We start from the raw sequence: 27,325 nt of genomic DNA, 5'->3' as shown, positions 1-27,325 counted from the left end.
AGGAATATTTTTTCGGAAGAACTAGTTTTTATTTAGTATCCACTTCAACGAACGCTTCTGCTATTAGAAACTTTCATTACAATTATTTTAAATTTCTGTGGAGTGGTATAAAAAGTTAATTTTCCTGCTATAAAACAAAACATTATAAATATGTCACTTGACACGAATCAACCGAATCTCTCAACACATCACAGAACGCAAACATCATGATTAAAGTTAACCCCGAAACGCTTCGCTGCTGCACGAAGATATGCAAATAGATATTACCGGTACCACATCGGTAGCAGTATGAATAACACGGTACCGGTATCGCATGCACCCAGGTTAAATGCAGGCTGATGCATAATTCAGTTGTCATCCGCGCGGCGCGAGCGCGTGGAGGGTTGAGTTATGAAAATATGTAGCTAGTGTAATACCGTTGATAAAATCAGAAAATTGAAGAAATTTTTCATCATTAAACAATTTAAATGAAATGTATAGCGTATTCCCGTTTGTATGTGCAACGAGGGGGGTAATTGAAATATTGCAAACGAGAGTCTATAGATTCACAAAAGCCGCAAGTTGGAGCGAATTAGGGACTCGAGTCTGCAATATCCTACCCCCGGAGTTACACACAATGTTTTTCATCACATTTGCGAAGCAAAAAACCTAAATTTTAAGCGAAATTATTCTTAAGTACGGGGACATTTCAGACATTCGTCCGTCACATTGTCATTTTTTGACAGGTTAAGCATCGAAGGCACAGAACCCATCCGGGATTCAGCCATGATTGAAAATTGTGTAAAAATATTTCCGTTAGGCCACCATTCCGTTAACATTTTGGCCCACCTGCCATCCTATGCCTAGCAATAATAATATGACCCGCCCAACTACATTTTGGTTTGGTACTTAATGACGTAACCCACGCCTTGAACCTTAGTGAGGCGTCAAATCTTGACCCTTTATGCCGCTCCAAAAATCCACTTTAGCCACTGGGCGAAATCTCACGCGCCACATGCTTTCACTATGACAAGTGAGAATTGTATTTAAAAGAAAAAAAAAGAAATGCTCTCACTATGACAAGTGAGAATTGTATTTAAAAGAAGAAAAAATGAATTAACGTAGGTAACTTAATTTATTTAATAATGTATATGTAGCTATTTTAATTGTTTAATATAATATATGTGATATTTGAATTAATAATTATTAAAGTTTTTATGTTAGTTTATTATGTTTGTGTTTTTGTAAATTTATTTGTGTTGTATGTAATATGGATACCCTGTCCGAAATAAAAGCATTTTATTTTTTTTTTATAGTTACCTATACAAAATCGTAACACAGGGTAAAAGTTCACGCTTGTAACGCTCCGCAACTCCGTTCTGTTTGTCAAAGACGGAAATTCAAACAAATCCTTTCAAATCATGACACGAGCTCACTCCGCTCCAAATAGTTTTACGCCAAGTTTAGATTAAAGTGTTTCCGAACTGGGAGCTAAGATTTTCTTAATAAACACTTTAGACAACAGCTTGCCTGTCGTCCGCGGTTTTAACTTTTAAATAGAGTGAGTTAAACTAAGTCTTCGCTTTACAAGTTTTACAAGTTTTCCTTTGAAGGTTTGCCGAGTGAAACTTGTGTGTATGGTTTATGGTTTTAGATTGCAAAATGAAGTGGGGAAGCTAAATTTCAAAATTTCAATTTGTATACCTATAAGTATAAGTATTGCGGAAAAGATACTATTAGTACTCACATTTATAGACGGGTCTAACGCGAAATTTATTCACATACCTTTATTTACCGACGTTTCGACACAGGTTTCACTGGTCATGGTCGCGGCTAACTGATGTCCCAGTTAGCCTGGCAGGCAGGCAGTTAGCCGCGACCATGACCAGTGAAATCTGTGTCTAAACGTCGGTAAATAAAGGTATTTGAATAAATTTCGCGTTAGACCCGTCTATAAATGTGAGTTAATATGTGTTCAAAACGCGAATGTTGAAATATTATACTATTCGACCTATGCCGCTGTGGCCCAGGGGCCGTATGGCACTGGTTCGATTCCAGCCTGGGGCACTGGAGGCCTTGGTCACTTTTTCTTAGTATATAACATTTATTTAAAGTTTATAATTATACTATTAGTACTAATGACATTGCTGTAGCCCAGTAGGTATTTATATTAATTCCATCGCTTTCACCCAATAACCTAGTTCATTTTAGGTTCCATCAACTCAATAATCAAGTCCTTATATTTGAATTGAAATGAATTGAATAAATAAAATAAAATAAATAAAAATAATATACAGTTTAAAAATCATGTAGATAGTAACAACGTTTTTAAGTAGCCAGTTAAATTTTCATATTAAGGGGACGGTATATGACGTTTTCGATTTAGAGCTCACTTTGTGCAATCAATTTGTTCAAGAAATGTTTAATAACTGCATTAAATTATACGTAAATTTGTTCACGAAGAAGCCGTGTACCGGCTCTTCACGGCATAATATTTTTTATTTGCTGTAATTCTCTACAAATCGACACTAAAAGTATCCAAAAATCAAAATATGGAGTTCCGTTTGAGCAACACGCATTACAGTTTTGCCTTTAACAGTAATTGAGTTGTTGTGTGATTTTGAAAGCTAGATAACTAAACTAACAAATTATTATCTACTTATATTTTTACTCACAAATACAACACAGAAATTCAATCCCAAATGTAAACTTTCGTACAATTTCCATACATTGACGACATCACTCAAAATTCTTCTTCGAGTCAGATGGCCGCTGGCCTTGGATCGAAGCAGACGTGTACTTCGTCGTAGCTCGTTTTTGACATTATTTAGACATTTCATCATATACGCATACGAAAATGTATACCAGTAGATAAATTGTATTTCAAAAAATAGGGTAAATTAATTTATTTAAAATTTGATTTGTTGTTATTTACAGGTCGTAACGATCGAAAACAGCAGTAAACTATCCTAAAACAATACGATTACAATTGAATTTAAGTAACTTGTTCCTTCAAAACCCGCTTAAAATGAAAAAAGTTTAAAGACTCGTTTTACTGATTGGGATTGATTTTCATTATGCTGGTATCAATTTTGCGTCATTAAAAAAAAGTATATGACTTCTGTACGTCAATGACATTTGATGTCAATTGTAATCTTGTATTTACGTTAGAGAATATTATATATTCATTTAAATATTACTTACCTATTAATACGAAGTGTAATTCGTTTAATACCTGAAAGTCTTAGTGTCTACACCTACTTTGTTGCCGTTCGTTCCGTCTATATGTGTGCGATTACGTGCTGTTCTCAATAATCAAGAAACAAGCCATAATCTTCAAGAATACTCGTAAAATAACAGCAAGACCAGCATTTAGTACTAACTAGTTTTTGCGGATTTGGAGACAAGAGATGAAGCTTACAGGCTAATACCGCTGCGGTCTGGTTATTGTTATGTGTATATATCGAGTATTATATAAATTTACTATAAAATAACAATGTTTTATTTCAATGACATTATGTGCGTAGGTATGTATGTTTCGGTGATTATAAGAATTTTGTCCACACAATAATTGTGCAAAGCAGAGACTGCATCATGCTTTCTTTACGGTATAAGCGGTATGGTACCGTTATTATTTATCAATACCGGTTCGTTTTGAAGGTAAAACTATACCGGTTGAAATACAAAGTACGGTACCGGTATAAAATTACAGCAGGGACAACCATTTTTATAGGTGTACAGTCAGCTGCAGAGAAAAGGTACGACCAGATAGATAATTGTATGCAGGGGTGGTACCTTTTCTCTGCAGCTAGCTCTACCTAAACTATCATTGACCGAGCGTTGGCGAAGGTCTCCGTTTCAACTTGGGCAAAAATGCTTTCGTATGTCCGAATTCTTCTCCTTTGCATATCACATTTCTCAACTGATTCTCGTGAAAATTCGGTAGTCCGATATAATTATTCGGTTTCTTTTTTTTTTGAACAATTTAAAATAGGCAGAAATTGTCATAAAGGACTTAAGCGCCAGTAGGGTCTGTGACACTTAAGACCACTGCGATTATTAGATACTTACTGGCCCCTATTTCACCACGACCACGGTGACAGGTGCGACAGTTGTCGACATCACTGTTGCTGACGTCACAGGCCTCCATAGGCTACGGTAACCGCTTACCATCGGACGGGCGATGTGCTTGTTTGCCACCAACATTTTAATAAATAAATAAACTCCATTATATTGCCACTAAAAAATTCTTATTTTGCGAAGCTAATGACAATTGTCACAAGAAACACGGCAACTGTATCGAAAGTGCGACACAGAACTCATTTCCTGTCAAGACTTACCGAAAATTCTTTGAAAAATCTTGTGATAATTGTCACAAGATTTTTTTGCGAGAGAAATGTCTGTTTTATCCGATATAATAAAGTTTTTTTTAATAATAGGTACAATGACGGTGGCAAACACGAATACGGCCCGCCCGATGGTAAGCGGTAACTGTATTATTAAATTGTACAACGGGACTTAATCGCGTATCTAAGTTTTAAGATTTACCTCCGACGTTTCGAGGACGGCGTTGTCCCCGTGGTCTCGGAGAAGACTGGCTTAAGTTGACATCAGCATCTTCTAACCGCGCGAGTTTTTCGAACTACCCGCACTTGGTCTTGTTTATCCGCTTGAACGTTTTGCGGTTCCGTTGTACAATTTAATAATGTGTAAAAATCGTGAAAGTTTAAATCAGTGTTAGCGGTAACTGTAGTCCATGGATGCCTATGGCGTCAATAACAGTGATGTTTTTGTCGTACCTGTCACCGTGGTGAAATAGGGGCCAGATTACGCCGCGCCGCGTGGAACGTGAGGTGCATTGGCGTAAATGCATACCATTCACTCAAGGAAAATAATCTCCCTTATAAGATCACTCGTGTGTCTGCCATTTTGTTAAAGCCAATTTTCACCGTAACTACTGGACTAGTTCAATTGAAATTTAGTACACATATGTCAAGTAAGGAAGTAGTAAGTCGGTGATCCGAAGATGAGTGACGTAAATAAATGAACTTTTAACTTTGCGGCGATTTTTGGTATCATGTGACATATCAGATATAATACATAATTATAAGTAGGTGAGCAAGAATGTACCATAACCTAACTCAGAATTGTATTATATAAATACATATACAAAAAATAGTTCAACGCCAAAAGATTAATGGAAGACCTATGTCCTATAATAGGTGAGTTGGTCTTAAACAAAAAATATGCAATAAAAATGTGTAACTATGGAACCCATAGTGAATCCTACTCGTACATGATCGGTTTTTATATTATGTACCTATAAGATATTTTCTACTTTATACTTTATAAGTGTACCTACATAATATTTACTTATAAGCAGTTGTCACGTAAAATATTTGTAGATTTTTTGGAAGTATGTGTCACATCATCATCATCTTCCTCGCGTTGTCCCGGCATTTTGACACGGCTCATGGAAGCCTGGGGTCCGCTTGGCAATTAATCCCATAAATTGGCGTGGGCACTAATTTTTATGAAAGCGACTGCCATCTGACCTTCCAACCCATAGGGGGTAAACTAGGCTCTTATTGGGATTAGTCCGGTTTTCTCACGATGTTTTCCTTCACCGAAAAGCGACTGGTAAATATCAAATGATATTTCGTACATAAGTTCCGAAAAACTCATTGGTACGAGCCGGAATTGCAATTCGCACGCTCTTACCGCTAGGCCTCTAGCGATTTTTTTGAAGTATGTATAGCACAAAAAATATTTAGAAATGTAACATTTAAGGTAGGTAATTAAAATACGGTATAAACATTATTGGAGAAGACTTGGAGGAAGTGTCATAGGGATCTACATTCGATGCGTGGAAAACAAGTTCTTTTGTCTAATTATAATCCATCGGCAATCACGCGAGCGCATAAAACGAAAATCATTTTTTTTTCACTCCCTAAAACTCCCTTAACCTAATAACAGTAAAACAAAAAATAAAATATAGAGGGTTACCAACCAGCCAAAGAATTATAAGTAGATATATGCACTTATCCCAACGCACCTCACGTTCTACTCTGCACGGGGTTCATTGCCGCTCCTACCGCCGTAAGTAACTATCAACACCTACATTATCAAGGCTACGATCGAAGATAATCGCTTCAGCACTGAAATAATACCGGTGAAATACCGGTATAATATTTTTTATTTTAATTGTATTAATTTAATAGTGAAACAAAAGGCGAATATACCACATAAAAGTCAATCGGTAAAGATATTAGGGGTACATTAGCCAACACTGTTTCCATATATTTTCAAATTTTATTTTGTCCGCCTTAATTAAATTTTGCACCCTGCCGGAACTTTATTTATTTAAATTCTCATTTAATTGATTTTGAGCCTTATGAAAAGTCGTATAGAGTAGTAAATAAAATTTTTCTCAAAAATGGACGGCAAAGTCGACGTTGCCGGTTAACAAATAGGTCGCGAAGTGCGTAGTTTATGGTCATTCAAAAAATTAAAAAGTTAAAAACATTGCAGTCTCGATTTCGGGACTGCAATGTCGCATACAAATTCCATTATTTAACGAGTTCCAAACTTTTTAAAACTTCAAATGGCCATATCAAATGAATGCATCGGTCCCTTAAACAGCCAAACAGATGATCAGCACTTATTATTATAAAGCCTCTAACAGACTATCGCACCGCACCGCGACCTTGGAGCGTCGCACCCATAAGTGAGAGCGAGAAAGAGATATCTGTTTCTCGCTCTCACTTATGGGTGCGACGCTCCAAGGTCGCGGTGCGGTGCGATAGTCTGTTACAGGCTTAATGTTGGTACCGCGACTATTTAGGTGTCTCAAATAGGTTGGCGTATTTTCACTTCTTTTTTTTTTTAAAGGCGGCAAGCAAATTTTTTTAATGGTTGTATTTTTTTCTGTGAAAATTAATGGAAAATTAGAACGTTGCTTCTGTAAGTTCTGTAAAATATTTCTATTTCTTGCACCATTTTTGAGAAAAGCACTATATATGACTCTGCTGGAAGGCTACTTGCTGGCTTCGGATTCAATTAAACGGACTCCCAAGGTCGTCCGTTTAAAACGAATCCTCAGCCTGCAAGTAGCTACTTCCGAACCTCGACAATAATGTACTATTACATCTGACTTAATAACATCTGGTTTTATTCGGTTTAACTTTAGAAAACGCGTATCTCGACAAAGCCATAATGTAGAAAATTGTCAACAACCAAATGAATTATTAGAATTTAAATACGTCACGTGTGACATGAACAGACAAGGAAAGCAAGATTAAATGTATTGTTTCTCTTTCTTCTTTCAATGGAACGCTTTTCCTAAAAGGAGGCCACTAAACTCAAAACGCTATCTTAAAAAAAAACTTGATGGGTCAGTGACCTGTCCCAGTAAAGTGAGGTAGTGTGCGTGAAGTGCGCTTGTGTGTGAAATGGGGTAAATTGACAGAATCTGAAAATTTACCCACCTCTACCGTCACCTTAAACTCAAGAACCACTAGCTTATGCAACGATTATTTGATTAGGTATGTAATTGTAATTTATTTGCACAAATCCAAAAAGAAGTGAATTTCTGTTGTAAATGTTTCGCCGCAGTATTCGTTTTGTATGAAAACCAAAAAAAATCGCGATCATTCCATACATTTTTAAGTTTTTCTAAATGGCTTTGTTTTTGTTATAAAGCAAATTACGCCTTAAAGCAGCAGCAGCACATTTTGCACGAAACATTATCAACACGCGTCCCTTTTAAATATCTAGAATTTTAAAAAACTTTGCCAATTTGAACGATGTTATCCTAATAACTCTTTTGTCTCCTGTCACATATGCTCTTTTAATTATACACTGTCAGTCAATTAAATTGAACAGGTAATTTGCGAGTTCACGGGTGTACACGTCCGGACAAAGGTGTCAGTGAGCTGTGCATATCGGCACATTATACCATGCCTCGTGTGTTAATATGAAATAACTATAGGCAGTTTTGATGGCACTTCTTGTAATTTAATACTTTATTTGTATGTTTTTTGGTCATGCACTATAGAGCAGATAATTTGTAGGAGTTATAGTGAGAAATTAATATTAAATTTAAAAAAACAAGTCTTTCAAAATGGAAGCTTTTTTTACTCAACGCGTGAGTCTCACAATTCAGTGAGCAAATACTACTTACATCTTTAATACCATTACGCAGACGCCATTATAAGATTAATTAAATTCTAAAATGTTTGCATTTTCTTTAGAGCTTTGTTTTATTATATTCATTAAGATGTAAGAGTCTAACATGTAACATAGCCACAATTACATTCCAAAGGAGATATTTAATAGAAAGAAGATATATTATCTATTGTCAACTTTGTAATTCAACATAGCATCTTCGGTTACTCCTCACACTGAAAAAACTAATTAACCGAAGTCATTCAGTAATTAACAAAAATAAACAATAAAATTTTCTCAATATCCTAAAACCGATTTGGTAACCAGCATTCCTAAGTCACATTTTTTTGTGGAAGTAGTAACAAAATACTTTGTTAAGTACTGTTGTGCAAACATTTCCCTCAGTGCAACATAATTTCTAAGAAGACAAAACCATCATACTATTCCACTAAGAGACAAGACCTAATTTAAGTCCTCATACGTGTATGTACAACACGGCCGACCAACTCTAATGCCGTGAATGTGAAAGAGTATTTAAGAACGAGTTTGGGCTGGCCAGCAACATAACAGCTCATAAGAGGAACCCTTGATCGCGGAGGATGCCTTGATCGAAATCGATGTGGAGGGCTACATTTATATACTATTTCACTAAAACTGACAACCATAGCACACTACGATGAGTTCGTCACTTTCCACCATCCACATTAAACCCCAATACAATAGGTTTTGTTGTTGAATTTTGATGAACGCCATTATTAATGATATCACGCGGGATAAAGGACAACGGGAATTAATTAACGAGCTTAGTCTTAAAACAAAACAGACTATCTACATAGGATTAACATGTTAGTTGATACCTTCTTCTTCTAGGCTTTAAACTAAAAAGCCTGACGCCATAAGAAACGCATGGCTATAATACCGTATTGTTCAAAACTAAGTTTAAATAAAAGTGTAAATGCATGTGAAATGTAAGGCTGTTACTTCTTTTTGATTTTGTAAAGAGTTTTAGCGAAGGTCTAGGTATTAATTACGTTGCTAAATGGAGTATCGGACGCAAGGTGTTGGACTTGCAAAAGTTGTGTTAGCGGTTAAGTTTTATTATACTTAAAAATTGCTAAACAATACTTAGAATGTTGAAATTAAATTAAATTAATTAAGTTAAATTAGGGTGTTGAAAAATTAATTTTTTTAAATTAATATGTACCTAATACAAAGCTAAACCTACCTGTAAGTATAATAACAAACAAGAAACTACAACTCAATAAGTGCACCTACGTCTTATTAAAATAATATGTATTCAAACATATGTCATTTTATTTTATTACTGGACACTACTGTACCGTTATTTTCGCCCCTCAAGCTTCGCTTATTTATAATACATCCACAACGCGGCACAAACTATTTCCAACATCGTTACATAAAAGTATTAAAATATACGTGACAGGAACACACGCGCGACATGAAAAACCGTCGTCGTGTCCCGCCCGGACGTGACACGACCCGGCCGTGTAGCGATGTATGCATGCACTGGAAGATCAGTGCTGTTGGTGGAAACTGGCCTTAAATGTTAAAGGATAAATAGTGGAAGTTTTTAAGTCATATTAAGTACCTAACTTTTACTATAGGACCAACTACAAATTGGCCAAAAAAAAGTTGGCTGTATTATTTTTGGATGATCAGATATTTAAAAAATTCTTAAACAGTAGGTACACATTTATATAAGATGTCTGGTGGACACCAAAACCAGAATGAGTAGGATGTATTTTATTTCGATGTTTTCTATGGAACATCAAACATTGTATCCGCGATTTTGATTGGTCATGTAGGTAGTGAAAGAGTTGAAAAAACATGATGTGATGTAATTGACTAAAATTTATGAAAACGTTGACATTCCTTATGGTCAGCGATTATCAAAAACACAGTTAAGAATTGATAAGTTTTACAGAATTGTTCAAATAGTGATATCCTGATAGGTTAACATAACCGTCATAAACGAGACAATTGGTTAAGAAAATCTGAACCTAATGTAGTATGTACCTACAATAGTAGTTTATGCAACAGTGATATAATAAGGGTTCTTAAAATTCAAGGGTCGAAGTTACAAAACGAGACGTAGTCGAGTTTTGTAAAAAAAGACCCGAGAATTTTAAGAACCAATTATGAGCTGTTGCATACATTACTTTTTCTATGACAGCTGCAGCAAAAAAAAAAAAAAAAAGAGTTATCATTAAAAAAAAAGAGTTATTATTAAAAAAAAAGAAAAAAAAAAGAGTTATTATTAAAAAAAAAGAGTTATTATTAAAAAAAAAGAGTTATTATTTAAAAAAAATTGAGTTATTATTTAAAAAAAAAAAGAGTTATTATTGTAAATGAAAACATACCTCTTTCAATCAAGATGATCGGAACTTGTATCTTTAAAAAAAATAAAGCAGTTGTATTATACTCATAAGATGACTGCTAGCAGTCATCTTATGAGCCTATAGACAAATCATTCAAATGACATTGCTTTAGATATCACTGTCAGTCATTTAATTGACACATTTAAGTGCTGGAGTAGAAAAAAGATTTAATATTATATTTTACCAACATTTTAAACCAAAAAAAATTTACTTAGTAACCAACCTCACTCATTAAATTACTTCTGTAATTAATAACCCGAAACAAAAGCGAGATTTACGCCGAAACTTTGACACCGCAATACAAAACTCAAATTCAGCGTAAAGTCGGCGTAAAAACCGTTAATCCTGCCGAGTTGAAAAGTAAACAGCCTTGTTCTAGCCAGCAATAAAGAATGCTCATCGTAAAATACTCGGGTTATTAGCTCATTACTTGAGAACGCAATAAAATTGTGCGTTAAAAGTGTTGCTGGAAAAACTTGAGTTTAAGATGGAGATCAAAGTGTTTTAGTGGAACTAAATTGTACTTCTTTGTCTTTTTTCTGCGGCTGTGGTTTTACGAGCGCTAAAGCGAAGTTTTACTCATTGAGATGGGTTCCATAGTCCTTCCATAAGACTGTAATAATTTTATTTTATGATGAAGAAAATATTAAATGAACATTTTTTTCATAGATCGCGTACCCATAGTTATACCTCGTAGAACACATTGTTGATTTTATGAATTAAATTTTCGTAACCACAAATATTTCAAAAAGTTTTAAAGGCAGACAAAGCCCACCGAAATTATTGTAGAATATGTACTTACATGAATTTTTAACTTTATTAATAAAATTAGTTTTTCTTTAAACTATTAAGTAATTTACAAAACACAACACCGGAAAAAAGTCAATACGGATAATTCCTGACGAATAAAAAGGCGCTTTTTGACGAAGACGATCATTGATTTATATATTTAACACCTGATTTTTAATTCTCTTACTATTTATGTACAGTCAGCAAAACGATTAGCTCAGCACCCCTGCATACAAATTTGTATGCCAACTAAAAGGCAGCAAAATGTAAGCCAAAGATTCCACGATGCACCCTTCCTTTGTTAACTATAATGGATCCAATGCACATCAAAGACTTAAAAATAATACGTGCATTAAAATCTTAACTACAGCGGTATTATTCTGAATAACTACTAAGCAAATTTGAGTTAGGGTCGAGCAAGTCGGGACACTAATCGTTTTTTTTTTTACAATTATGGCCTGGTTGTCCTTTAAATATTACCCACCGGTTAAATATTACGGGGTTTTTGCTGTTTGTGTCTTGTATGTTTCGTATCGAAACTAATAAACCGATTTGTGTAAATTAGATGATTCGTTTATATGCAAACATTTAGAAAATGTCCAGCCAGGCCGCGTAACCAACATGCCAATCGCTTACGCTCCGTAGCGATCGAAACGCAACTGTCACTGTCGCACTAATATGGGAGAGTGATAGATAGACACAAAGCATTCCGTTGTCGTAGCGATAGCCACCTTGGCTAGGCCGGCAGCTCTATGATGTGACCGTGACGTTCTACTTCTATCACATAATCAAAAGCCACGTATGTTACTCAAAATAAAAAGCGAAACCATCATATCCCTACAGTACCCTACTTAAGTACAGTATAGTAACCAGGAAGGGGTCGCATTCAGCCCTTTCACGTGAAACAAAGTGAATGGTCAAGGGCCAGGCGCTCTACAGCCCCTTTGTGCGCCCTCGTGATATATGCCGCTGCGCACTAATAAAAGGGCAGGTTCTGCTAGGGCTATCAAATTCATGGCGTTATGCTTTGCGTGAAATTCTCGGAAAAATAAGTTGTGTATTTATTTAAGTTTGCATATTGAATATACCTTTAAGGTTCAGCAGGTGACTATAAACTTTAGATGAGAGCCCTTATAGATTCGCCATGTCCGTTTGTATATGTGGCCCGTTTGTATGTATAATATTTATTTATTTTCAGATCGGATCGAGCTACCAGATCTCCTTGGCAAATTTCTGAACTATGGATTAGCTAATACTTGTTTCTACTTTTATTTTTGTTTTATAAATCTGGAATTTTATATTCCAAAAAAATCAAAGAAAATGAAATATCTCTTAACGTAAAATACACTGGAACGTCATCGCATTCTTCTGCACTTTACATTTTGTACAAACGGCCATTCGGACAGCGCTTTAAAACGAATCACCTATAACTGCAGAACTCGTTTCCTGAGTGCCTTATGACAATAATATTTCACCTTCCACCACCACGAAGAGCCATATTGGCAAATTTATTTCCCCAGGCTACGTGTGGGCGCAAGGCTTCCACGATAATCGTAAGCCGAAATCGTTTATTAATCCCATAAATTTGAGGCATAAAATTTTACGCCGTTATGTCGTGGCTTATCTGCGGATTGTGAGCTGATAGTACAATTATATGCATGTGCGTTAGTGTAAGGCCGGAGTGGACGCTCGAGTTGGGCGTGCAGCGGGGCGGGGCGTGCGGCGTGCATGTTAAACAAATGCAAACGTATAGTAGCGGCCTTAGTGCACGCTGCTCAAATCCCTTGGGAGCTCGACGCCACGCTGCACGCCCCGCCGAACGCTCCGCTTCGAGCGTCCACTCAGCCCTAGTAGCACGATCGCATTTTTATCGTTTATCACCATGCTTGTCACGTTCTAACAAGTATGTAAGTGCGAAAGTGACGGGCATAGTGATAGTCGATAAAAATGGAACCGTGCTGAGCCTGCTGGCCTTACACTTACCTAGAAGTTACCTAAGATATCGCAGAATAGAAAATAAATCTTTAATCGAAATTAAACTTTCGTGAGACATATTTTAAACTATTTAGACGACAACGGTTTCACTCACTTAGATTTTTTTTTTGTCGCTATTGTCGACATGTTTCGCGCCATTCGGGGGTCCTTCCTCAGGCTTCTTCAGGGCTCAAAACATGTCACCAATAGCGGCTAAAAAAATCTAAGTGAGTGAAACCGTTGTTGTCTAAACAGTTTAAAAAATCTTTAGTTTAAAAAAATTGAATTAAATAGCGCTTTTGTTCGGAAATATACCCGAGCTGAACATATAATACCTATTTGGTAGCGGAAAAAAATCCGTAACAGTATTTTTAAGATACATGAAGGTACTTATATTTCCCATGCCGGTTTTATATCACTAAAAATATCAAAAGCAAACTTTCTGTGTTCTCCGGGTAAAAAATTCAAACCAGCGTTTTCAATTTATAAGTTTTAGAGTAAGTAATTGAGGACTTTTGATTATAAAAAAGTATCATAATCTTTCTTTAATTATCGTATAAATTAAAATAACTTAGTAAGTACATCCGGACTTTTTTAACAGTTTACCAATTATTCTATACTTCCGACATTTTGAATGTAAATTGCGTACCTATTCCCGTTTCATGAATTCCAATATTTTGTTTTGAAACCAGTATTGAGAGTGAATCCATTTAAATTCCAAATGTGTATAAAAAATTATTACTTATACTATATTGGTGTTCAAGCTTGGATGTCTTGAGTATTAAATAAAAATCGCAGATACTTAAAAAGCTTCTAATTCTGGTTCCACAGAGGTACTTAAGATTACATTGTATGAAAATATATTTTGCGAGTGTGACGCGCACATGAGCGTGTATCTCAGAGCCTAATGGTTCGCTAGGCGTCTATAGAGACGGCGGGGGGCGCGGCTGATGGGCCAACTGGTTTAGTGGCGTACGGTCCCCGCTTCCCCTTCGTTGGTAGGAGCCGCAACATCCTGGGGGCCCTTGGAGGCGTCAGCCTTCAAGGCTTCATGAGTGTCGTCCAGCAGTGGGCAGAGGTACTTCACACCTCGTTTATAAGTGCCCGTTACTGTGGCAACTTCGGCCACTCGCGAAATCCCGTCGGCGCCAGGAAACAATTTGGCGATTCGTCCAAGCCGCCAGTGTAGGGGAGCAGTATTCTCTTCCTTGATGAGGACCAGGTCACCCAGTTGAAGATCTCGTCCTGGAACACGCCACTTCGTCCGTTGTTGGAGCTCGCAGACGTATTCCAATTGCCATCGCCACCAGAAGTGCTGTCTTAATGCCTCGAGCCTCTGAAACCTATCTAAACGGTTTGGGTTTATATCCGCGAGGTGGGGCGACGGCAACGAAGTGAGCGCGCGGCCGATGATGAAGTGACCTGGGGTTAAGGGTTGGAAATCGTTTGGTGAGGACGACAAAGGACATAAAGGACGACTGTTAAGGATAGATTCTACCTGACTAAAGAGAGTTGCCAATTCTTCATAGGTTAAATGAGCGTTACCTAATATACGATTGAGGTGAAATTTTGCCGATTTGACTCCTGCTTCCCACAAACCACCAAAGTGAGGAGCATATGCCGGTTGGAATTTAAATTGTATTCCCTCATTTGCTGCAAAATTGCAAACCGTGTCTGAGTTTGAAGTAAGGTAATCGCTAATTTCCTTGGCCGCTCCTACAAAATTACGTCCATTATCGCAGAATATTTCGCGAGGTCGCCCTCTACGAGAGATAAAACGTCGCAGTGAAAGTATGAACGAATCCGTCGACAGCGTGCTTACTGCCTCTAAATGCAAACATTTGTACCGGAAACAAACAAATATAGCTAAATAGCACTTTGTTATTTTGCAACCTCTGCCATGCCTGTCCGTAATCATAAAGGGCCCAGCGAAGTCTACGCCGACACTAATGAAAGGGAAATCAGGCGTTACGCGCTGAGAAGGCAGAGCGCCCATCAAAGGAGCAGAAGTGTTGCCAGCTGCACGGCGACAGGTCACGCATTGCTGCGATACGGTACGCGCAAGCGTGCGCCCCGATACGGGCCATACCGTCTCGCGAACGGCGGCTAGAAGCAGCTGAGGAGGAGCGTGCAGGAGACGGATGTGTTCCTGTTGAAACAGCAATCTAGTCAATCTATGTTTAGAGTGTAACAGCATTGGGTGGCGTTTGTCAAATGGATAAAACGACGAGGACAGACGTACACCAACTCTGAGAAGCTTGTCGTCTTCATCGTAAAATGGGTTCAATGATAAAATAGGGCTTTTAGGGCCTAGAGGTTGCTTGTCACGCAACAAATTCAATTCAAGGGGGAAACTAGCCTGTTGTGACAAAGCGACCAGTTTTTTAAACGAAACCTCGAGCTCCTCAGGTTGTAGCACACCCGTAGTTTTATTGGATGAAGGGCGGCAGTTATGCGCAAACCTAAGCATATAAGCTACCGCACGTTGTAAATGTGTAAGTTTCGAATATCGATCGAAATCAATAACATTGGTTTTTTGCGAGTCGTCAGTAATCGCGACGTTAACCTTTAGCTCGGGTAAATCGAGTTCCGAGTTTGCGGAAAACTGAGGCCAGTTATTTTGTGGCTCGTATAAGAAAGATGGCCCGGTCCACCACATGTGCAAATCAGGTAAGCGACGCGCTTCGACCCCTCTAGATGGGTAGTCAGCCGGATTTAACGCGGTTGGAACGTGACGAAACTCACTGCCATCGGTGAGTTCTAAAATATGAGCCACGCGATTGGCAACAAACGTTTTTAATTTGGTTTGATTAGTTTTAAGCCATGCGATTACAATTGACGAGTCAGTCCAATAAAATTTCTGCGCAATCTGGCAGCGCAACGTCTTAGAAACAGCTGACGCGAGCTGCGCGCCTAGAAGGCAAGCGCATAATTCCAATCGCGGAATAGTCGTAGCCTGGACCGGCGCGACCTTGGCCTTGGCGCACAGCAACCTGACTACAACATCGCCCTTCTCATTAGTGGACTTTAAATAAATACAGGCCGCGTATGCAACTGAGCTTGCATCACAAAAGACGTGCATCTCGATATGCGTCGGCGAGTCGCAAAGTACATTACGAGGTATTTGGAGCGAAGTTAAAGACGCTAACCCGTTAACAAAGTCCTGCCAAGACTCGTTTATGTAACTCGGCACGGGAACATCCCAGTCGATTTTTTCAATCCATAATTTTTGAATTAAAACCTTAGGTATAATCGTCAGCAAACACAAGAGGCCTAGGGGATCAAATATTTTACACGAGTCCGATAAAATTGAACGTTTCGTAGGGTGGCCGTCCTTGGCAGAGTATTGAGTAGGAAAATGAATGACATCTGCCTCAGAGTCCCAGCCCACTCCTAGCGTGTGCGACGACGAGCTAATGATCAAGCTGCCTTTATTTTCACCTACACTATCGTTTTGTGAGTCATGCAAAATTGACGGTAAATTTGTGCGATATTTGCGCAAGGGAAAACAACCAGCTGCCAGCGCACGCTCAACCGACTCTTTAATATAACGCAATTTCTCCTCTGTGTCTGATCCCGTTAATAAATCGTCAACTAAAAAATCATTTTGAATGATGGTCTTAATTTTTTCATCTGCACATTCCTCGCCCAACTGCCACAAACAGCGTGTACTCAAAAAACTAGCACTTGAAAATCCGTAAGTGACCGTGTTAAGCCTTAAAGTTTTTAAAGGCTCGTTCTCATTGGAGCGCCAGAGGATTAATTGTAAATCGCGGTCGCATTCCTGAACCAGGACCTGCCGATACATCTTAGCGACATCCCCAGTTAAAACATATTTGTAAGTACGAAACCTCAGAAGAATGTTAAACAACGAATCTTGGATCGTCGGCCCAACCATCTGTAGGTCGTTTATAGAATAGCCAGACGTAGTGGGGGCACTGCCATTGAAAACGACCCTTAATTTTGTAGATTCGCTGGAGGGCTTTTGCACAGAATGATGTGACACAAAAAAAGAAGGATCCGGAATGTCAGAATCGGACACAGAGAGATGGCCTAATTCGGCATATTCATTTATAAATTGCTGGTAAGCTGTTTTCAAATCAGGGTTGCGTTTGAATCGTTTCTCTAATGCAAAGAACCGTTTTTTAGCATATCGATACGAATCCCCTAAACAATCGGGTTCCGTAACTAATGGCAAACGCACGTGAAACCTACCGTTATCGTCACGATAAGTGTGAGTGACAAAGTGTTGCTCACATTCCGCCTCTAAATCGGTAAACGGTTGACTAGGTTGGGGCACCTGCTCCAGCTGCCAGAATTTGGTAAGCGAGTCGTCGAGATTATCACTGGTGTACAAGTGATTGCATTGTAAAGAGGAATTGAACGACTTATCGTTCAACATTGAAAATGCATTGTACTTACTGACCACTAACCAACCTAGTTTCGATTTGCGCAAAACAAGCGAATCGTGCCCTATATCAATTTGCTGGCCTTCAACCAGACTCCAAAAAACGTCACCGCCAAGTAAAATATCTACAGGTCCGGGCTGATTAAAATTAGGATCAGCGAGCGTTTTATTACGTGGCCACTGGACGCTCGACACATCGACATACTCTAGTGGCAAAGTGCTATTAATTACAGGCAGCGCTAAACATGCGATATCGAATTTAGATTTTTTATCATGTTTAGACCGAATTTGCACAAAGCAGCGCTCCGGATTACTAGATATAGGAACGTCGGACAATCCGAAAAGCTTGGAATTACTGGGCAGCGGTGCGAGTTGCAATTTCTGTTTAAAACTGCTTGTAACAATAGAAGGCATGCTTCCGCAATCTAAAAACGCGCGCGCTGTTACATAATCATTAATAGCCGGGCTATATATGTCTATGTACGCGGTAGGCAAGAGTATTTGATTTGAGCGCGACACGGTCACATTCGACGACAGCCCGAGCTCGGGCTCCGAACGCGGCGGAGGCGCATCTACGGGCGCAGCGGCAACCTGAGGAGTCTCCCTATGCAACAAAGTATTATGGCGCTTCTTACAAGTGTGACACGGAGCTACTCTGCAGCGATGAGAAGTGTGCCCCTTCCGCAAACAGTTGAGACAAAGGCGTAACCTTGACGCTCCGGAGATCCGGTCTTCAACTGGCAGGGACAGGAATGACGAGCAATCGTAAATCCGGTGCTCGCCGCTGCAGAACACACAGGCAGGAGGAGAGGTCGAGGCCGAAGCAGCAGGAGTGGCTGAAACCGCAAAACATTTGGTGCTAGACTTCTCGCGTTTATTATGAGGCGAGGCAATAGGTTCGCGTTTATTATTATTATTAGTGATAGGCTTATCAGATTTATTACGCTGAACCGATTCCAAAACATCCGCACGTCCCTTTAAAAAGCGATTAAAATCGGCCAATGACGGCATATCATCATTTGAAAATGAATTACTTTTAAATTCCTCCCATTTTAAACTCATATTACTATCAAGTTTATTCGCGACCATATGTATAAGAAGCGTGTCCCACTTATCAGTGGGCTGGCCCAACGTATTTAAAGCCCGTAGGTTTTTGGACACATGATCCACTAAATAGCGCAAGGACTTTGCCGATTCGCGACCAATCTGTTGTAAGTTAAACAATGAGTTTAAATGGTTGCTAATCAGCTGTTTTTTGTTGTCATATCTCTCGCAGAGTAGACGCCATGCCTCAGCGTAATTATTGTCCGACACTTCTAAATTACTTATCACCTGAGCCGCTTCACCGTCCAAATAAGAATTTAGATAGTGAAATTTGTGAATCGGCTTGATGTGGTCGGAACTGTGAATGAGTGAATCAAATGTGTCTCTAAATTCGAGCCACTTAAAATACGAACCATCGAAACTAGCGATTTTAATCACAGGCAAACGAAAATTTAAACCGTTGCATACATTGTCATGACCACAGTTACTTTGAACTTCAGACTTTACGCTGGCGAAATCAGATCTTTCGGCTATCTTATCAATAATTTTCTGCGCCGTTGCAATAAGAGAAATAAAATCATTTTCCATCTCTTCTCTTATGTCAATTTCGGACTGCATATCAGATGTAGTCGCAATTTCTATTTGAGTTTGGATCTGGTCGAATTGTGTGAACATATTACGAAAACGATCCAACTTCAACGAAAGTTCGTCTACATCTTTCGAGGAAATATTTTCCTGAGCATTCAATTCCACAATGTAATTTTTAAATTTAGTAATACGCCCCTTAATGGACGTTCTAGTAGGAATCAACGTAGCCATTATATGAAAAAGATCCGATTTCAATTAAAAAACAGCGAATGAGGAAATGAGAAATCAAAAATAAAATATTGGAATAAATACGTAAATTTTTCCGGCCTATGTTCACAGTCACAGTGGTTGGCTCGGTCGGCAACAGTGCTATGCGGAATGCAGGAGTCAGCGGAAAACGCACCGCAGCTGCAGCTGAGTAGTGGCTGTTGCCGGGAGCGATGCGACCGGTTCTTATCTGTAACACGGTGAACACTTGTGTTACTATGGAATGCAATGGAATTTTTTGCGTTGAGATTTAACTGTGCGTAATTAGTAAAATCGCTAGACAGTATTCTATATAGCACAAAGTGGGAGTATGCTTTATGAAATAACGGAATGTTTAAATTAAGTTGAAGAAATTAACTAATAAGAATGTCACTCAAATAAGCGTTCTGTTCTTTAATAGTTTTAAGTTCTTAAATTGTCGTGAAAGACTATAGGTTTTAAGTTTGGCTATAAAGCAGCGATCAGATTATTTCACTGACACTAGCTATTAAATGAGGATACGTGCTAAAAAATGTTTACGTCACTAGTGCAATAAAATGGCATACAATTAAACTTAAGCACGGCAAAGGGTGAAGACGGCAAAGCTAAATAGTCAAGTAGGTGGAGGATAGTACGAGCAGAAAAATAGGAAATATGAAGGAATGGTGCACTTCCCTTGCTAAACCTTGGCTGCGGCGGCGTAGTTCTGACCGGCGGCGGGCTTGAAGTAAGGGTGTCTGCAGCTTCCAAAATGGCGTCGTAAATCTCCGAATATATCTCTGTACAGTGCAACTGGCGTCGTGGATAGGTACACTCCGATAGGCGTCGTAAGTTCAGAATGCTGCGTTGACGCCGGGATGTCCAATTTCTGCCACGTTGTAGCTGTCGTGACCTTTGCTCTCTTCACACGTAGAAATTCCGTTCGACTCGGGCAGAAGCAATCGTTGCGTATTAATCACGTCGGGGTCACCATGTTCAAGCTTGGATGTCTTGAGTATTAAATAAAAATCGCAGATACTTAAAAAGCTTCTAATTCTGGTTCCACAGAGGTACTTAAGATTACATTGTATGAAAATATATTTTGCGAGTGTGACGCGCACATGAGCGTGTATCTCAGAGCCTAATGGTTCGCTAGGCGTCTATAGAGACGGCGGGGGGCGCGGCTGATGGGCCAACTGGTTTAGTGGCGTACGGTCCCCGCTTCCCCTTCGTTGGTAGGAGCCGCAACATTGGCATTATTCTATAGAACCAGTGGTAAAATGGTATAAAACTAAAAGTATTAAGAAATCTTTCGAATACCTATTTCAAGTCTGATTGGCTAGACGATCGTAAACGGTAAAACTAATAAGTTCGCGAGTGAATTGGAGTTTCTAAGTCTTCCCAACCTTAGAAACAGAATGACCTAAGTCCACGTGAATGTTTACGTCATTGTTATTGTACAGTCGCCATCAAATATATCGGAGCGGCCAAGATGTTCACAATATCTGAACACGCACTCTAACGCCCTGACAATAGAGGTGTGTTCAGATATTTGTGAGCGCCTTAGCCGCTCCGATATGTCTGACGGCGACTGTAGATGGGTACTAAAATTTAATACTAGTTTAACCGAGATTATTGTTCATTGATTGTTAAGTCCGGTTTTAGTGCTAGTTTGTTTTGTTCGGTATTTTATGTCGCTGATATGAAGCGAAAAGTAAGAAACTAACAAATTTTGTAAAAACGTGTGTACCTCTGTCTGTTTTACCTACTCTTAAGTGCACTTGTAAGAAATTTTGTGTAGGTACCTAAGCTGCTAGAATCAATTTTTTTTTATAGTATTTTGTGCAACAGGTACTTATGTACATAATAAGGGGTCTTCAAATTTTAAACAGGACGTAGTTTTGTGTGTGAAAACAGGTCCGAAAATTTTAAGAACTAGTTATGTACCGAATGTACCGATCCTTATTCTTATTCCACGAAAACGGTAACTTTTTCATCTAGTTTTTAACAAAATTCTTTATTTATGCAATGTCTACGTGTAAGACAAAGTATTGGCGTATTTTGCATGCGATTCGCTTACAAAATATAGATAGATAGATAGAATACTCTTTATTGGCACACCTCAGTAAAAAGATACAAAAGAAAAGAACAATTGATTAAATGTATATAGGCAGACAACAGGCGGTCTAGGCGGTCTAGGAATATTTGCTTTAATTCCGAATTACTTTGTCGACTAGCGTATTATAGTAAAAATAAATTATACAGTTTATTAAGAAAACAAGCAGCTTTAAGATTATACCCATATTACAGTATAAAAAGGTAAGCCAAAAAATAACGATCTCGGAAAGTCGAAAAAATTGTTCCGAATGTCCCTTACGTGGAATTTTTGTGAAATTATGGAATGCTCCTTAAATACACAATATTTTTATACGCGGTGAATCTACATCATCTCAGCATGAGTGTTCTTGATCTACAAATGAACTCGTATCATGAAATTACATACACTCCGCGTACTTGACTTAAACCCCTCAACCACCCATAACGAGAATTAATCCGTCACTCAAATAAATTCATTCCACCGTAATCGTCTATTCAATCGTCATACGTCCTTATTCCGGCGCCGAATCGATTCGAAATCGATTTGCAGACGAGTCACGTCCCTCGGGCGCGTGGTCGCGTGTATGAATGTAAGAATTTACATGCATTGGTATGTAAATGCCGGAGGCGAGTCGAACTGCCGTGTTTCGATTGTGATAACGCGGAATACGACTGTTTATTTTGTTCGCGTAATATCTTAATAGTATCGAAGTGCTAGTAAGTAAGCGGTAAGGCGGCTTTCAAATCGGAGGATGTTGGTCCAAACTCCGGCTCGTATCAAGGAATTTCTGAGGACTGATGTACGACTTTGTTATCACTTGATATTTATTAGTCGTTAATTAGTGAATAACCAATAATGGAAGGAAATCTATATACAGGTGCAAATATATTCAAACGTAGGTGTATGTAGTCCCCAATCCTAAAATAAGAGAAGGCTAAACCCAGCTGTGGATCCTATCCTATACCTTTACAGAGGTAGGTTTGTAATGCTGACGCACATATTTTAAGTCGAAAAACACTACGGAGGTACACAGGTACGGAGTGAAAGATTTTGAGTGTTTTTCGTGACATTTTGAGTGACACGTTTTTAATAGGTATTTACCTACTTACTTATATTTAATGTCTGTGACACTCACGGAAGTTTTGTTATTAAATTTTTTACGAGCCTACGTTGCTTATCACGAACTTTGACTGGGACGTTTGAGTAAACAATTAGATATTTACTTAGATACTTTACTTACCATGCCACAATTTTGGGGAAAAGCGGATCAATACTCGCTGTCACGTCAAAGGCCGTATTTAATCTACAACTTGTACCAGCAACTTGTTTGCGTACGTGTCATGTATATACTAGTACACGACTACACGTCGCATGCAAACGACATCGCTCACCTCGCGATTTATGCCAAATACTATCGTAAAAACGATTGAGCTGCGGAAGATGGAAGCGAAGCGAATTCGTTTTTCAAAATGGCGTATATCGCCAAATGTGCCGCGGCGCTTGGGACTGTTTGTGCGGATTCTCAGTTAACGCTTTTGCCAGGTCATTTTGTGTATTCAATTTAGGATTACATGTTTGAGAATTACATTTTCGGTACGGCATATTAAATGAACTAATATAGCACTGAAAGTACTATGTAAATAGGTATTGGATTAAGAACGTGCATTTATCTATAAATGATTTGCGTTTATATTTAGTTGAAAAAAATTGCGAAAAGAATATCAAGTGTACGAGTATGAGGGCATTCTTACACACGGTTACGTAGTTTCACTGTCTTGAAAAATGCAGCCACATAATAGTCTGGCCTTATTAATTATTATAAAGGTCTTGTGAAGAAGTTGATAGATGTGGAATGTTAAAACAAGCAATAAAATTGAGCTTCAAATATACTGATAACATGTTTCATTTTAAATTGTTACAGCGACGCAAGCTTGGCAAAAAATAGAGAAAAAAAAAACATATTTTGTCACAAAACCCACAGATTAGAAGTTGTTTAAATATTTTAATTATAAACATGAACCAGTGATTTCCAACAGCAGCCGCTTTAGATCTAACATCAGCAGTAAACAACCAGCTGACTGACACAGTGGCAAAAGTATCAACCCCACTCACACACACGACACAGCATGGCACAGTCAGGGGTCGCGAACGCAACATTTTAGCGTACGTGACATTCTCTGATATGGTAACATTTTGTGAACGTGATAAACGCTGAGGGCTGTTCATAAAATATAAATATAACTAAACATAAGCGTGCGATGATAAACAAAATAATATACTCTTCTAGTTTTTGTAAACATACGTTTGACTGTTACAAAATTAAGTAGTAGGACGGTGAAAGATTAATTTTGCTTGAAAAATATTTATATATGCAAAGTATTTTTGTAAACACTTTATTGTACATAAGACAGGTTAAGATACAATTAAACAGAAAGTATACAATGTACAAAGGCGAACATATCCCTATAATATACATATCCCTTCCAAAGTCTTTATAAGTAAGTACCTACCTATATAGTCTTCGTAATGAAGGTGCTTGCATATTTCTTAAATATGGCGGGCACGAACGCCTTAATTCGTATCTCTAGTAAGTACCTAATGTTAATGTTGTTATATAAGCTTATGAAATTATACCTGAATAATAAAAATGTACCTGACACATTTTCATGACACGTCTCTCGCGCTATTTCATTAGCGGGTTTGAAGAATTACTTTTGTTAGCCGTGTATTTCGAGATAAAACGTGTTCCACGTGCAGAACTTCTCGAATCATCGTAAAAAGCATTCCTTTTCATTATAATTCTGAACTCGTATGAATCTAAATTCCTTGCGCCCACATCAAGGGCGCGAAACTAGTTTTCTCCTAACCTGCACGGGTTTCTAACTTTTATCAACTACAGGCGAACATTTGAATCAAGTGAATCAAAACGTGTGTGGTCTCAGATTACACGGCTTTGTTAACAATGTTGAGATCACTGTTGCCGGAATCAAACTCCGGCCTGTACTTACTCTGCAAGTTTTTGGAATACAGTCCCCGTTTGAAGCGGTTTTGATGGGCTACTGACTATTTGTTGAATTCGTTCGGCGTTGGTATATTCAGAGCAGCTCTGTTTTGTATTGAAATTGTTTATTAGAAAATATATTACTTATTTAACTAGATTTTAATCTATAACTGTTATTTCTACCATGCAGGTCATGTTAGAATTCAGAAATCTATACTATATTTGTAAAAAACAATTTATTGGCGTAGGTATTTCATGAAATATAGGTATGTTCAGATTGAAGCAACTGTAAACCTTAATCTTATTTTAATAAGATCGTTTATTAGACGTCTTCTCTTAAGTTAGTCTCCAAATCACCTGGCAACTACATTACCAATATTTTTCTCCTATTTTTCCTTGACGATATATACTTACGTCGATACCTAGTCTAATAACTATTAGTACATTATTAACATCATATTGCGTAAAATGTTCATTAAGTACTATCAAGCTCAGTGAAGCTTAAGCTATGCGAGATATTAAAAAATATCAACAACGACAGACGACTAAGCCTTCGAAACGGTTATAGCGTACTTTCCTCCCTCCCTGAGGAACGGTGTCTGGCTCGTTATTTTCCTTACCATCCAAGTCATACCTTCACAAGAACCAGTGTAAAGTAAGACCTCTCATCGTGCATAGTTGGTATAAATCTCAAGGCCACACTTAAGCTAGTTTGAATCACAGACGGTGTCTGCAAATTTCGCATTTTAGATGATTTTGTGTAACGACGAGTCAGTGAATTTTTCAAGAATCACATTAAACGCACGAGATATCGCCCAGATGGCAGCTGGTTCCTTAATTTTGTGATATTAGGTCTAATTTCAGAATATTGGGTATTTGGATAAGTCATAATGTAGACTTTTAGCGCTGAACTAGGTACCCCTATTACTTTTCGGGCGACATTATATCATTAAGTTACCTATTTAAAAAAGTACCAAGTTCATTTTTGTAGAATTTTCTTAATGTTATCATATATCTTCATCATGACCGAATGGATCGGACGCTTGTCTTTCAATCCGGAGGTTGCAGGTTCAAATTATGGCTCTTACCAATGAGTTCATTCGAAGGAAAATATCGTAAGGAAACCTGCATAAATAAAATATATCAGGCGAATAAATTCAAAGGTGTATCAGGTGTATGTGACGTCACCATTCCGCATTGGGCCAGTTTGGGGACTATAGCTCAAACCCTCTCGCGCATGAGACGTTTAAAGGCTGGTTTTTTTATTTATTTTTAACTTAATTTAAGGCAAAGTCTGAATTTGCACTTTAACGTCTTGGTAATAGAGGCTTTGTTCATTTGTATTTTACAGTAAGCACTTACCGACTGGGCTTTCTTCATTCCAAAATGAATCGTCCAGTGTGTAATCAGCTTCTGTAACAAGCAAACGAAACTAATTAATAATTGAACTTTTCTTAGTACAGTCATCATCGTATAGTTCGTTCGCGCTAAGAATGCAGTAAAATCATGATTTTCCACCGGCTGACAATGATGATTTTACTGCATTAATTCTTAACGTGAACGAACTACGTATATACTAGCGTATCCAACTATTATGCGTGAAAAGTACATATCTATTATTCTTAAATACGTCCAGTGTTGCTGTTTGTACATAATTTTGAACGCGAACTAAAGACACATCTATTTGGAAAAGTATTTGAGGGTGGCAGATACTTTTGGCGCGTTGTTTCATCGGCTAATACTATTAGTAGAGTAATTCTATGTAATCAATGTATGGGAAAATGAAACAAATTAATAAAGTTTTCAAATCTGTGTGACGTGATACATCGAGGTGTACTGTTTTAACGAGGTGTAGGTACTGAGTAAAATACAAGCAAACTAAAAAGCGTAAGTATTTCGTTTCATTGTTTATTTATCAGAATGGGTTACAACTGACAGCTGATAGACTTATGTGACTAATAAATATACCTACTTTCTTTTTCTTTGGTAACTATTGTCAGACCTTGTTGTGATAAATTGTAAAGATATAAAAAAATATAATTTGAACTATTATCACCATAATTTAGAATCAAACCCAAGTCATCCAAACCTCTCAGTGAAGTAATAAGCTCTTAAAAGTAAATCTTTCATATCTAAGTAAATCTTGCCTATCAAGTAGGTACTTTGCCGAAGTAAGTTTACTTAACAAATACAAGCATCAGAAAATTAAAGCATGACTTTAAGAATCGCGCGGCCGCAAAAAAGATCATTACCAACGCAAAAAACCCGTAACGGAAAATAATTACCAGCGTCCAAATTACACAATAAGGGTTGTACTGATGACGTCACATTCATCGGTGTGCCATTGTTGTTATGATTGCCTCGTTAGCATTGCCAGACAAATGTGCGGAGACTTCATTTTGTTTTAATAGTGTTTTTTTATGTAGTTTTTTTGGTGTTTGAGCTTCTGGTGCGGCGTTTTATTTTGTACCGTACTTTGCTTCAAAATTCTATATTGAATTTATATTATACTGTACTAGCGACCCGCCCCGACTTCGCATGGGTAAACAAATTATACATAAACTTTCCTCTTAAATCACTCTATCTATTTAAAAAAACCGTATCACAATCCGTTGCGTAGTTTTAAAGATCTAAGCATACATACAGATAGACAG

The 27,325-nt window shown here is 37.9% G+C and overlaps 3 protein-coding genes across 14 annotated transcripts in view; all 3 read right to left on the bottom strand.

Annotated features, from left to right (window-relative positions):
- LOC134649042 (disintegrin and metalloproteinase domain-containing protein 11) overlaps positions 1–27,325 on the bottom strand; it is a 631,585-nt gene that overhangs the window by 269,741 nt on the left and 334,519 nt on the right. For all 12 annotated transcript variants that reach the window (XM_063503746.1, XM_063503744.1, XM_063503743.1 and 9 more), the window contains one exon: positions 26,034–26,084. In XM_063503746.1, the coding sequence (XP_063359816.1) occupies positions 26,034–26,084 (51 nt within the window). The remainder of the gene's footprint in view (positions 1–26,033; positions 26,085–27,325) is intronic.
- LOC134649047 (uncharacterized) lies at positions 14,240–17,444 on the bottom strand. The gene has a single exon (XM_063503758.1). The coding sequence runs from the start codon at positions 17,203–17,205 to the stop codon at positions 14,272–14,274; it is 2,934 nt and encodes a 977-aa protein (XP_063359828.1). The 5' UTR covers positions 17,206–17,444; the 3' UTR covers positions 14,240–14,271.
- Positions 24,716–27,325, bottom strand: part of LOC134649048 (rab5 GDP/GTP exchange factor) — a 420,463-nt gene continuing 417,853 nt past the window's right edge. Inside the window, exon 11 of the mRNA XM_063503759.1 lies at positions 24,716–24,726. The gene's annotated coding sequence lies outside the window, so the exon portion shown is untranslated. The remainder of the gene's footprint in view (positions 24,727–27,325) is intronic.

This window comes from Cydia amplana, chromosome 6, assembly GCF_948474715.1.
Source record: "Cydia amplana chromosome 6, ilCydAmpl1.1, whole genome shotgun sequence".
NCBI classification, from domain to species: Eukaryota; Metazoa; Arthropoda; class Insecta; order Lepidoptera; family Tortricidae; genus Cydia; species Cydia amplana.
The sequence above is the reverse complement of the archived record's forward strand: the minus strand, read 5'-3'. Positions and strand labels throughout refer to the sequence as shown.

Bases quoted from the DNA above. Each gene is read 5' to 3' on its own strand.
- LOC134649047 (XM_063503758.1), bottom strand. From the start codon at position 17,205: ATGGTTGGGCCGACGATCCAAGATTCGTTGTTTAACATTCTTCTGAGG.